Genomic DNA, 13,524 nt, shown 5'->3' with positions numbered 1-13,524 from the left:
TAACTATTGACTACGTTTTCTATGTACCTTGTTTTAGATACCTTGCCACGTCACGGAGCTTTGGACTCACAGATACCTACCTTGGTTTTCGGGATACTCACCTGGACGGGATTACTGGTTTGTCGACTCCTGGATCACCTGAACGCCTCCTCCTCTTTCCTCCTCGCCGCTGGACACCTTCTGGATCTGTAAGACCAAGGAACAAACAATTAAGTCGTTCGTGCAGTGCTCAGCTGATTGCAGGATTGGTACCCGAGACTCACCCTGTCCTCTTTCCTTCCAGATCCAACCACGGCACGCGCACTGTACATAGACTCCACCTTGTAAATAAAACACTTACCTTCAGCTGTTGTCTCCGTGTCTGGTTTTGGTCTCGCTCACTGGACACCTTACCCTGCGTCCTTGTCAGTTTAGTTAAATCACATACTCTTTTGGTAAGGAGTAAGACTTATAAAAGTATTTGTTATTTAGTAACTGGGTCTGGAATAGATGTGGAATAAAACAAAACACCATACATCTTAAGGAAGGTTGAAGTGTTAGTCTTTAGTATTTGCTGTTGAATACAAAAGTACAATTGAAAGTTATAGAAAACTTTTTTTTAACATTTTCCTTTATTTTATAAATGTAATTGATTCTAAGCATATGTGCTTTTCATCTGGCAATAAAGCTGTGAGATTATTTCAATGTTTTTGAAGAAATCTACTTGTTCCTAATGTTATAAATAGAAACTATACAATGCAGTGAAAGAGCTGAGGTTATTTGATCAGCTTCAAGCTAAATTGTCATGTTCTAAAAATGAAGTATTGATCTAACACCTGTACAAACGTCCTTGTTATTGGCAAATTATGGATTTTTTGGATGTGTATTTTATCAACAATTAGCACTTGTTCTATCTCTGCATCTGAGATGACATGTTATTTTTGATACCTAGTTCCTGATGTATAACACAAGGTTATATTCAATCTGAAAGTTTGTTTAAAAGTTGGGTCATTGTAATGGCCATATTATTGGGATTAGCAAAAAAATATTTTGCTAATAAAATGTTACCCAATACTTTTCTGCTGTGGTTTTCAATATGTTGGTTTAGCTCATTTTTCATTTGAACAGGTCTAAACAGCTATAGTCTCAATGTATTAAAAGACAGTTGTCCCTGATAATAACCAAAAGTATATAAACTGATGAATTTGAAGAAAGTTACAAAAACTCTCTATGTTTTTTGGAATTTAGCAAATACAATTTTGCTCATTCTAACTAACTTAAAACAAGAAACGTTGGGGTGGTGCAGTGGAAAAGCACAACCCATGTATGGAGGCCTTAGTCCTGAACGTGGACATCACAGGTTCGAGTCCCAGCCTGGTGACCTGTGCTGTGTAGCTTCCTTTCTCTCATTACTGACTTTCCTGTCTGCCCACTCTCAAAGGAAGAACAAATAAAACCTTACAAAATAGGAAAAGTTTTGTCTTATAACTTCAGACAGTGAGAAAAAAATTGCATATGACTTTTTATCAACTGTTCATAAATATCTGGTATCAACTGTACTATACAAACACTTGGTAAACAAAACAATTAAGGTAATTTGTATTTCACAGAGAACTGGTTTCCATGTGTTCAGTTTATGACATCCTTTTTGCTGTGCTGCCATTTTGTTCACATCTCAAACATACATTGTCAATATCTTTAGTTTAACAGAACAGCATTGTGTTTGAAAAAATATATTTTTTATGAAGTAGAATGCATACCCATTTAAAAAGATTGGCATTTGGTACATAACTGATTATCATAGAACAATAATTAATTTTGCATCAGCATTGTTCCTTCTAATGACACAGTGAGAAAGCAAAACAAACTATGGATTGGGAAATAAAAACATATCAACCAAACTGTATGTTTTACCAGTAACAGCTTGAAGACTAATGTCAGGTCATATCACAACTCTACAATTAAATTATAACAGCAATAAACTGTCATGTTCTGGCAGAATGACATCAAAAATGTTGTTTGCTTGAAACTGTCTTTAATTAGATGCAGTGCTGGAAGACCTGTATAGAGGGCGCCCATCAGCCAGAATTCTGAGTTTAAAGTCAGAATTCTAAGTTCAAAGTCAGAATTCTGAGTTTAAAGTCAGAATTCTAAGTTCAAAGTCAGAATTCTGAGATTAAAGTCAGAATTCTTAGTTTAAAGTCGGAATTCTGAGTTTAAAGTCAGAATTCTGAGAATAAAGTCAGAATTCTAAATTCAAAGTCAGAATTCTGAGAATAAAGTCAGAATTCTAAATTCAAAGTCAGAATTCTGAGATTAAAGTCAGAATTCTTAGTTTCAAGTCAGAATTCTAAGTTCAAAGTCAGAATTCTGAGATTAAAGTCAGAATTCTTAGTTTCAAGTCAGAATTCTAAATTCAAAGTCAGAATTCTGAGATTAAAGTCAGAATTCTGAGTTTAAAGTTGGAATTCTGAGATTAAAGTCAAAATTCTTAGTTTAAAGTCGGAATTCTAAGTTCAAAGTCAGAATTCTGAGATTAAAGTCAGAATTCTTAGTTTAAAGTCAGAACTCTGAGTTTAAAGTCAGAGTTTTTTTTAAGTTTTTTTTTTCGGTGGCCCTAATCCTCCTCCGTAGATATCACACTCAAAAATCCACAGAAATCAAAATATATGGTCAACAGAAGCATGTGAAGTTCAGTAAAACTGATTGAAGAAAAGAAACACCGTCAAAACATCTGTTCACCTTCAGAATAATAATAATGTGATTTTTTAAACATGAACTTCAATATTGGCTCCTATTTGTAAATCAACTATTGAAAAGATAAAATAAATGGCATGAATGGTTGTAATATATTAACTGTAAAGACGGTCGCAGAGTGCAGTGTCATAATTTTCCTGACTCAAAGTTGATCTGATTTCTAATTGAATCCTTGCAAAGCTGTATGTCGATCGGATAAGAGTTCATAGCAGGAACTGTTTTAGTTTTCATTAATTAGCATACCAGACGCCTTCAAGTTTTTCCTCGACCATTTAGCCTCTTTAAAAGGAACAAACATCCGCTGGGTAGTTTGGCATCATGGTGTGAAAGCTGAGGCCGGAGCTGTCTACAAGACCAAGCAGCTTCGTGTTCCTCTGACCACAGCTGCCAAAATGATTAAAAGGCATAAAGTTCATGGGAGCGTAACCAACCTCCAAGGATGCGGAGGCAAGAGGAAATGCGACCCCAGGTTGATCAGACAGATAGTGCAGATGGTAGAAAAAGAGACAAGGAAACCAAAATTTTTACTTTTCTGTGTTGCTCCTTTTACTTCAGCATAATATATAAGTATTTAATCAGACTCTTTTTTTTACTTTTTAGGTAATTATTTTGTAAACTTACTTGATACAGATGGCTTTTTGGACAGTAGCTTCATTTGCTGACATCCCCATCAGTCCCTAAAACACACAACACAAACAGACAGTTTGTTGCAAACCTAAATGATCGTGTTGTCCAAGGACTTTCTGCATTAAAATTATTATTCAGCCCAGAAAAAAAACATGCTTTATAATTGTATTTTCTGTCCATGTTAAAGTCAGACACAGAGGTTGTTTCACTTTATTAATACCCGCAGGAAGACGTGTTATGTTGGGTTTTGTTTGTGCGCGGGTCGCAGCGTCATTGGGAAATATGACTGTTACATGTTCTCACATGTGGTGTTCCTCACTGGTTCTCCTCAAGCTTCTCCTTTTAGTACATTTGATGAAACCCACAAGAACAAGTTCAATATGTTTGTATACAGTAGGGTCAGCACCTAACAAGGCAGAAGGACTTGCAGTCAGTGAGTCTGCAAATGACACAAAGCGCCACCAGACTGAGACGTTTTATGAAGAGTTTCAAAGTCGGCTCGACAAACTGATGTCAACAAGTCAGTCGGACTGGATTCAGACTGTTTAACAAGCTGCGCTCTTCATAAAATCAACACCTTTGTCACAAAGCGCTCACTGTTTTTAATCGTCCACCTCCAAAAGGTAAAGGTGGACAATAATGTCTGTGTGTGTGTGTGTTTGTGTGTGTGTCTGTCTGTCTGTCACCAGAATATTCCATGAACCGCTGGATAAAGTTTAATGAAAGTCTCAAGAAGTAATCACTGGGTGCACATCTACAACTGGAGCCAATCCGAGTCAACATGGCCACCAAGCGAACTGACCTTAGAAAACGCAAAACTGGCTATACCTCAGTCAGTTTTCCAGATATTGTGCTAAAATTAGGTGTGTTGGTAGCTAAGAGCAATTCACAACACACACACACCAAGTGTTACTCAATGGAAGAGATCCTTGCTAAAAACTTTCGCATTAACTCTTGGCGTCAACCGTGTTTGTCTTTTAGGAAAATATTAAATGAGCCACTGGATAAATGTTAATGAAACTTTATTTTCATTAAAATCCACTGTTTCCAGGTTCTGAGCAGGGTCAAAACAGCTGCAACTCCATGATTTGTCAACATGAGGTGCTCATAGTCTTAAACCCGTGGAATGAAAGGTGGCGGGTGATATCCAGGGTTTTCCTCAGCGTATTATAAGCCTGGCAGGCCACCAGGCTTTCCCTCCCTTACCGCCAGGCTAAGCTACGCTTGTTTATTGTAAATGACGTCATTTTTTTATACGTTTTTTTTCCACCCGCACCACCAAGATCTACCTTTCAGGTAGATTTATACTTGACGCGTTGATGCGAGTGTGCGCGCACCAACAGTGACGCAATCGCGTGCACGACCACAAGCCGTGACACCGCGCAAGGGCGGGTGTCATGGCTTGTGGTCGTGCACCTCCCAGTTCTTGTAACTTCATTCAAAATGGATGGTTTCGGTGCTCTAGCGCAGCGGTTCCCAACCCTGGTCCTCGAGGAACACTATCCTGCACGTTTTCATTGTTTCCCTGCTTTTCAGCAGGTCCTTTCTGTCTGCAGAAGCCTGTTAATCACTCCCTCATTCAAATCAGGTGTGTCAAAGCAGGGAAACAACTAAACTATGATTCTTCTGTGAGAGAGCCACAGCAATAAACATGGAACGAGCGAGTTTAACCAAAAATGGTTAATTGAGCCGAAATTCAGCAGGTGGCTTTACAAGACCGAATATGGTAAGCATGTTTTGTACTTAGTGAAAATATTAATATGACGTGTGCTAATTTATCCTTGTTTAACAGTAAAATGATGCTGTTAAATTCAGCATTAGATAGGTTTTTTTGTTGTTGTCATCTTTCTGTTTTTCAGAGTTCTCTGTTGTTATTCATTGGCCTTGACGTGAGACGTGTGATGGTGCTTTGTTTGCACTTTTTCATTTATGTTAATTTAATTTATTTGTAAATGTGACTTAAATTAACAAAAATTAATAATTAGGATTCAAATTAGGTGAAAACAATTTGTACTTATTTTAATTATATTTTTGTTTAAAAAAAGTATTTCAAAAGTGCCTTTTTGTAAGAACTAGTTGTGTAAATATTTGACACAAATATCTTACAATATCACATAATAAATAGCCATATTTTCAACTTTCCTGTCAACTTTAAACATTTTTTTTACTAAATCACGGCCACCTACCACCGGGCTGAGCCTCTTTTCTGGGGGAAACCCTGATATGCATAACCTTCGAGGAATGCTAGGTCTTTATTGATGTCACGCTCATCTTGGTAAGAGGGAACAGCAAGGGTACAGACTCAAAATATGCTAAAATGTGTCCTAATTTGATTTAGTTTCTCAAAGAAAGACAAGTGGGGGTGCTTAAAGTGAAAGAAAAGCAGCAAAGCATGCAAAATAGTCCCAGTCTGTTGTAGGATTTATAAAAGGAACATTGGTTTTTGGCATAGGGACAATGTTTTCTAACATATGGCACATAATAAGTATCAGCAGCATCAAACACAAACAAAAGGAAACTGAGCCGAGTGCATTTACAGAGTTGAAGATGTAGAACAAACAACGTGGAAAGATTCAGGAAGAGTAAATGTTAAGCCTTTTGGTCTGGTCTATTATTCACAATGAAGTGGTACTCTTCGCTGCTCCTTCACAGAATCAATACTAATCCTTCTGGTCATTTCTCAGCTGGGGATGCTATGGCAAAAAAAATAATCTGACTGAAAGTTAAATACTGACTGAAATTCAGTCAGGCAAAAATGCAATGATCCTAAAAAAAAGCAGCAAATCTCCAACAGAAAGGCTGAAAAAAAAAACCCCCAATAATAATCAAGGTGCTGCAGTGGTTCATCAACATTCAGAACCTCAACCTCCTTGAAAAGCCATGCTGGAACCTTAAGAGAGCCAAGTAGAAACAAAACGTCTGCAAACCTCAATGAACTGAAGCAATGCTGGAAAGAAGAGTGGGCCAGGCTTCCTCCACAACTCTATGGGAGACGGATAAAGTCTTACAGAAAATTATTACTTCACGTTATTGGTGCTGAAGGTGGTTCTACAAGCTGTTGGCTCATTATATTACATATTATAACACTAGACCTCATGTTTCTCTCATCGGTGGCAATTAAAAGCAGCGGGGACAGTTTATACGAGCTGCCATGTTGTGTTTTTGGAGTCTGCATGGGAGACTTCATTACAGCCAAATGTATTAGAAAAAATATTATTTGAACATACAGCATGTAGTTCTGTCACTTATCCATGTTGTGGAAACAAAAGCTTATAACCTGACTTTAAATCTGACCTTTCTGTGTTCAATAAAGGATCAATATTTCTGCAGTGAAGCAAATTCATTTCTGTAAATTAAACCTCATTTCAGCTTTCAAATGAGTCATTTCTAAAACCAATGGATGAATTTAAAATCAGGTTATGAGCTTGTTTCCACAACATGGATAAGCGACAGAACTTCTGTCAGGGACTTGGCATTGCATCACCTCAGTGTTGTACAAAATGAGCTATTATCCGGCGCATTTTAAAACTCAACAAACCCGCATCAGCAATTAAAACATATCTGGTATGCTACTGTCAAAACTGTCTAAATGAAATAGAATAAAATAAATCAAATGTTTGCACTCACCAAAATGGCTGTGTCCCCAAAACACTTATTTCAACACAAAATCCATTCTGGAACAGGTTATTTAGCTCGGGGGTCGGCCGTCCTCCTCTAATGAGATCTAGCTTCTCTTGAAAATTTCGTCTTGAAAACAGCCTTGCCAGTATATCAGCAACCAAATCAACATGTTGCTATTCTTCGGCCATTGTGGGTTAAAAAATGTTTTAACCGTTAACAGTCCCGGGCGTGACTCTGTTGATCTGCATAGCACTGCCGTGGCTCAAACTAGTAAGTATCCATATCCAATCACAGGACGCATAAATGTCACATTCAACGTAAGGCTAGCTAGAGGGCCTTACTGACAAAACTCGTGATCTGATTGGCTATCACAACTATCTGTCAACTGTATTTGTCCGTTTACTTAAAGTGCACAGACACCAGCATTGTTGATTCTGAAGGCCTGGGCAGATTTCATACAGCCTGGCAACATAAGGTAGCTGAATTCTGATTGGATAAAAACTCTAACCTAAAAACAACAGCACTGGAAGGAGCATAATATGACATGAAGAGAATATGAATATTTTTAGATATCTAGAGAAAGTAAATTAAAAATTAAATTAACCTTTTTCATAAATATGATCATGATTTCTGGTTATGTTAGGCCAGCAGAGAAGGCCTTGCTGGCCCTGACGGCCCACCACTGGGGGGTGGGACTTAAAACTTGTTCTGGGACCAGCCTATGGAGACGTTTTTCTCCTTCTGGCTTCACCTTCTGGGATCCTGTATGAGGTCCAGGGTTTCTTTATATGATCAATGGTGAGGACGGCTTTTTTTATGCACAGCTTTTCAATTTCAGCTTCACATTTGTTTAATGATAACATGGTGGAATCTGCTGCTTTCACACATCTGAAGTTAAATTTGATTGTTAGAACCTGGTATAAAACAGATGATTTTTATTATGTCCTGATATGTGAAACTCAAGAATTGAAGAGGCGTGGACTTTCTTTTTCTTGTGACTGTAAACATGACCAAAAAATGTCTCACTGAGTTGTATTTTTTTTTCCTAGTTCCACTTTATTGTAAGGAGCAACAGCTGAGGTACAGCATGGGATCACTGCCTTGTATATGATTATTAGCAGAATTAATCAAATTACCGGGTCAAAACGATTGTTGGAGGCGCGCTCTGTGTCGCCCTCTTGCCCCAGCAGGGTCCCGGCCTCCAGCGGCCGGCCAACCCACCACAGCCCCAAACTGCCTTCGCAGAACAGCGAAGGACCCAGAGCGAAGCCGCGGGGGAGCACCAAGTAGAGAAAGGAGGTAAAATCGGATGGAACAGCAGGGAGGAGATGAGCCATTGATCTGGAGAGAAAAACAAAACAAAGCAAAACTAAAAACATAGCTCACAGCTCACAAATATGTGCAGGAATCATCAAGGAACTTGAATCTACGTTGTCCCTGGAGTGGCAGTGGCGATTTCTTTCTTTTTTAATGTTGTTGGCTTCAGAAAATCAGGACTTCAGCTCTGTAACTTGGCAATACTTTACAAGGATATGTTATTAAGACATACTGACAAGACCTGAGCTGTCTGGAATATTACGAGTAAAGTATAGTTAACAAAAATCTTTGGAGCTTGAAGGCTATATTAACAATGAGGATTCTATAGACTCGTCAGCTTGAAAGCTGAGGAAATCCTTATGGGTGTTGTGTCATAAGAAACAACAATGCCATGAAAAGAACCATTTATTTGGTCATTTGATAGCAGCTGCTTCTAAACAACACACACATACACAGAGACATAACTGCTACTGAGGCTTGGGATCACTGAACACTGTTCAAACATCCGAACAGATGGAATGACTGACGTCAGGAGGTTCCATGTTCACTGTGCTCAGACAGAAAGAGCCTCTGACTGCTCACATAAACACGCTGGATGCTCAAGTTATCTTAATCTTGTGCGCAAAAAAATGAGGGGAAAAAAACTTTACTATCATGCTGTCACACTGAAAGAGTAATATTATTTCGAAACTTCGCGCGATAAATAGCTCGTCAGTCGTAACGCCTAGAAAGTTATTAGGTGGTCAACAAAAACTGGTTTCATCTCCTAAGACAAACTGTGGACAAGATGAGTTCTAATAGCTATATACAAAAACTCACACATATTTTATGTGTTGCCAAATACCGCTGATAACGGAACGCTTCTATTTTATTTTATCTTATTTTGGCATGTTTGGCAACGGACGGTTAACTAAACAAACCACCAGAGATCCGTGACTCACGAACAGTTTTATTTGTCATTTAAAATATTAAAATAATTTTGTACATACACTAGACTTGGTCGGCGTCTCGAGTTAAAAACAAAGCGTTCAATATCGTTATTTATTCTCCTAAAAACTCAGGAATAGCCATCGTTAACCAGAAAGTAAATACACCACCGGAAGTCCGTCCAGAAAAAGAGCTCGGTTTCTTTGGTTCCGTTTGCAGAAAGTCTGACAATATAAACACTGAAACGAATAAGTAACGTATTATAAGCATTTAATTTAGCTTGAGAAATTTTATAAAACAAATCAGTAGTAATAGGAAACACGATATTTATATTTATAGTTAAATGCGACCTCTAAATAATACTAAAAATAATAAAGAAAAGGCTGTGCTCCAGCTTATATGTTCTGCAAAATCTTTTAAATCTAATATTACAATTATCTCTTAGAACACAATGTTATACTGTGTATATATTTTTGTATGGTATCATATTTTATATACTGAACACACATTTATATGGGATTTATTTAAACTGGAAATTAGTTTATAAATTCTACTTTGTCTTTTGAAATTATTATAACAAGTATAGCTGCCAGCCTTGAAGCCTGCTCTGGTGGATTTTTGGTTTCTTTTTGGTCCAAACTTTGCAGTTTGGGGTTCACTGTTCTGACAGCAGATATATAATAACAGTAGCTAAAGCCGCCATCTAGTGGCAGTTTTCATGAACAGTCAGAGCTGTGATTATTTTATCTCTGGTCTTCATGGTGTTTTCATTATCATGATCGCTTATACAGATAATTTATCTTGTAGTTTGTGGAAGTAAAGCATAATGTTAAAATGTTTTTGTATGCCACAACAAAATTACATGCTTTCTCAAAAAGTATAGATTTGTCAGCTGGCTAATTTAGTCAAATGACAAAAGACATTCAGACAGAAAATGCACAAAAACCTTATTTGAAACTGGGGCTATGTTCTAAATAAAAGAAAAACTTGAAATATTAATTATATGTAATTTTGCAGTCGTGAGATGGACAACAGATCCCATGAGACCCTGCACAGAAGAGCAAATAAAGAAAATGACTGAATGGATGGTTGGTTGGTTGGTTGGTTGTTAGATTCTCCACAATGTCCTGGGTCTTCCCCAGGGTCTCCTCCCAGTTAAACATGCCCAGAACACCTCCCTAGGGAGGCGTCCAGGGGGCATCCTTACCAGATCCCTGAACCCACCCCAAAGTCGCCAGACTCAGCTTCCCCCATGGAAGACGTATTGGCGGGATTGAGAAGGTCCTTGAAATATTCCTTCCACCGCCCGACAATATGACTGGTTGAGGTCAGCAGCACCCCACCCCCACTGTACACAGTTTGGACCAGGCAGATGCAAAATATCCTCAAAACAGAAGAAGAGTCATTTCCAGGCCCTGGGACTGAGCAAGTGATGATGAAGGGTGGAGTGCAGGAAATGGTTTGAAGAACTCTATTCAGAGACAAGGCAATGCTGACGCCAGCCTGTTAGATAAACATGAATTTACCTGAGTTGTATTATTTCTGTGAGTCACTGGTGAGCCTGTTTATTCCAGGCGCTACCCCAGAAACACTGAACCCTCAGAGACTCAAACAAACAGGTGAAAGGCCTCCTTGTTGTCTTTACCAGAAACACCAGGGTGGAGATCCTGCTGGATTTAACAGCTCGCTGATGGCTGCCGTTGAAAACATGTAAGGCAGGGAGCTGAATAGATGGAAAAGAAGTCTGAATTCAAACAAACACACTCAGTGTTTGTTGGCTTCCTCCACACCGCTTTACCGTCATAAGTGACTTTTAAACACAAGGTCACAAAGATGATACAAATAGAGATGGCTCTTTCAAAATATTGGTTTCATCTGTCTGTTTATGTGTCCTCTGTTAAGCACACATTTGACACTTTTTAAATGATTTGTTTCAAAACCTTTTTTTTTCTAATGTTCATTAGGCTTCAATACATTTTTATCTTGTCTGTGGCTTTCAGCACCTTGATGCTTTTTTTCTTTTCATTAAATACATAAAATAAAAACTAGAAACACTCAGACAGCACAAACCTCCACCAAGGCCACAGTGTTATTAAAAAAATAGTGCAATCCGAATCATAATCTGGATCAGTATCAAAATTTAATCCATTGTTTTTTGTAACATTTCCTGAAAATTTTCTCCAAATATGTTCATTAGTTTTTACCTGATCTTTGCTAACAGACAGACAAACAAAACAATGGACACAGAAAAAAACAGAACTTTATTGGTGGAGGAAACAAAAGTGTCACATGTAGGAGCAGAGAGAAGTTTTTGACAAAGGGGTTACCTGTGACCTTGACCTTTGACCCCATGAACCTTGAAATCAACAGGAATTATCTTTGACCCATGAGATGTCCAGCTGTGCAGTTTGAAATTCCTACATTACGCTGCTGCAGAGTTAAAGCACTAGGTCAACTGTGATGTTGACCTTTAACCCTGTCACCTTGAAATCAATGGTGATCACCCTTGACCCATGAACATTCCTGTTGTACAGCTCCAGAGTTAGAGCATGGGCTGATCTGTGACCTTGATCTGTGACGTTGACCTTTGACCGGATCACCACCAAAATGTAATTACATGCTCCTCATAGCATTTCCTGAAAATGCCATGAAAATATGTTCATAACTTTTTGAGTAATCTTGTACACAGACAGACAGACAGACAGAAGCTACCAAAAGCCAACCTTATTGGTGGAAGTAATAAAGACGGAAAAACAAACATGAATCGAGCAAGAGGAACCCTTTTGTTGGGGACTGGTTCCTGGGAGTTTATTCGTGTTCCGTGGTTTTATATCATGGCTCAAACTTGTTAAAGGTTAGAGGGCGTTTTTATTGCCCCAAAAGGACAAACTGTTGTAAAAATCACATTAATTATAATGAAACAATGGCAGCTTTGATGAGAATGTCTGAGTACTGCAGTTTGGCAGATTAAATTGGAAAATTCAAATTTACGGCTCAGACAAAAATGAATTATCCATCTCTAAGAAAGTTATAGCAAACATTATGTGTGAAAAGGTGAAAGGAAACAAACTATCTAGTATTTGTCGAGAGATGGGATGATGGAGACGAACCCAGAATGCTGACTCATGTTTTTCTTAAACTGAAGAATTAACAAAACCAAAAGCTGACGTGATCAGCACAAAAAAAGGAAACATAAACTAACTCAAAACTAAGATGGAAACAAAAATACAAACTGAGGCAGGGAGCAGGATCAGGCAAGTGGCGGACTGGCTGTGGGGCGCTACCGCCGACCCCCACCGAAACAACTGAAGGAGGGTTACCACTCCCGGAAGCAGACATCGGCACTGGAGGCACCTCAGAGGGTTCCGCAGGCGGCTCTAGAGAGGCTGGTGCGGTGTTGAAAACCCAAATCCCTACAGTATTTTGTAGATTAAATGGTGATGTATTGTGTAAAGTACAAACAAATTAATATATATATATATTTTTTTTTTTTCATCGCCTGCTACCATTAAAGATGGCTGTTAAGGTAAAATATAATATTTTATGATGTTTGATGCACTTATGTAACCTTTAAGAATGTGTTTATCTGTTTTTTAGGTGATCTGTGTTGATTTAGAGAGAAGTACAGTCTGTATTTCTCAGCACAGGGATGTTGGTCAAAGCTTTAGACACCACAGGGCTGGTTAAAACCGGGTTCTGTCTCAGGTGTTGTGTCTAGGGTAATGTAAACCTTTGAATGAACCGGCTGCTCGGATGCAAGCAATAGATAGACAGAGAAACATTCTGTTAGTGAGAGCACTCAGAGTCTGTTGAAGACTGTGTTTGCTCTCCCTATTCTACAAGTGTAATAAGCTTTTACTCTTAAAGAAGATTTTCAGTTTGAGCCTGGATTTCTTTCAACAGCAGTGACTGAACTTGTAGTTGACTCTTAGTGTGTGTGTAAGTGTGTGTGTGTGTACTTAATTTTGGTTACCCTTTTAGAACCTTTTCCAGTATGACCACGTACCTTCTCAGGACCTGTAGTCCTTATGGGAATCAAAGCCCCATCCTAATAAGGTGGGATGTCTCTTTTTGGATTAGGGGTTCGATTTAGGTCTAAATTGTGAACTGAGTTTAGAGTAATGGTCAGGGTTAGGCTATATAAATGAATGGAAGCCAATACAATGTCCTAATAAGAGTAAAGATACAAACTTGTATGTGTGTGCACACATAAAAATCTTTAGGAAATGACTACTTTAATGGGTCAGAATGATAAAAAACAGCATAAATTCTTGTTATATGATTTATTTTGCAGCA

At 38.3% G+C, this 13,524-nt stretch overlaps 1 protein-coding gene across 2 annotated transcripts in view; it reads right to left on the bottom strand.

Annotated features, from left to right (window-relative positions):
- The window catches only part of znf408 (zinc finger protein 408), a 47,242-nt gene extending 37,833 nt beyond the window's left edge, over positions 1-9,409 (bottom strand). Inside the window, exons 1-3 of one of the 2 annotated variants that reach the window (XM_017427112.3) lie at positions 9,291-9,409; positions 8,121-8,325; positions 3,358-3,413 (exon numbers count right to left, since the gene is read on the bottom strand). In XM_017427112.3, coding sequence (XP_017282601.1) covers positions 3,358-3,413; positions 8,121-8,321 — 257 coding nt within the window. In that variant the 5' untranslated portion in view covers positions 8,322-8,325; positions 9,291-9,409. Of the gene's footprint in view, positions 1-3,357; positions 3,414-8,120; positions 8,326-9,290 lie in introns of those variants that run through there. The other variant, XM_017427113.3, reaches the window with a different exon arrangement.
- Between the last annotated feature and the right edge of the window lie 4,115 nt (positions 9,410-13,524).

This window comes from Kryptolebias marmoratus, linkage group LG15 (assembly GCF_001649575.2).
Source record: "Kryptolebias marmoratus isolate JLee-2015 linkage group LG15, ASM164957v2, whole genome shotgun sequence".
Lineage (NCBI taxonomy): Eukaryota > Metazoa > Chordata > Actinopteri > Cyprinodontiformes > Rivulidae > Kryptolebias > Kryptolebias marmoratus.
The sequence above is the reverse complement of the archived record's forward strand: the minus strand, read 5'-3'. Positions and strand labels throughout refer to the sequence as shown.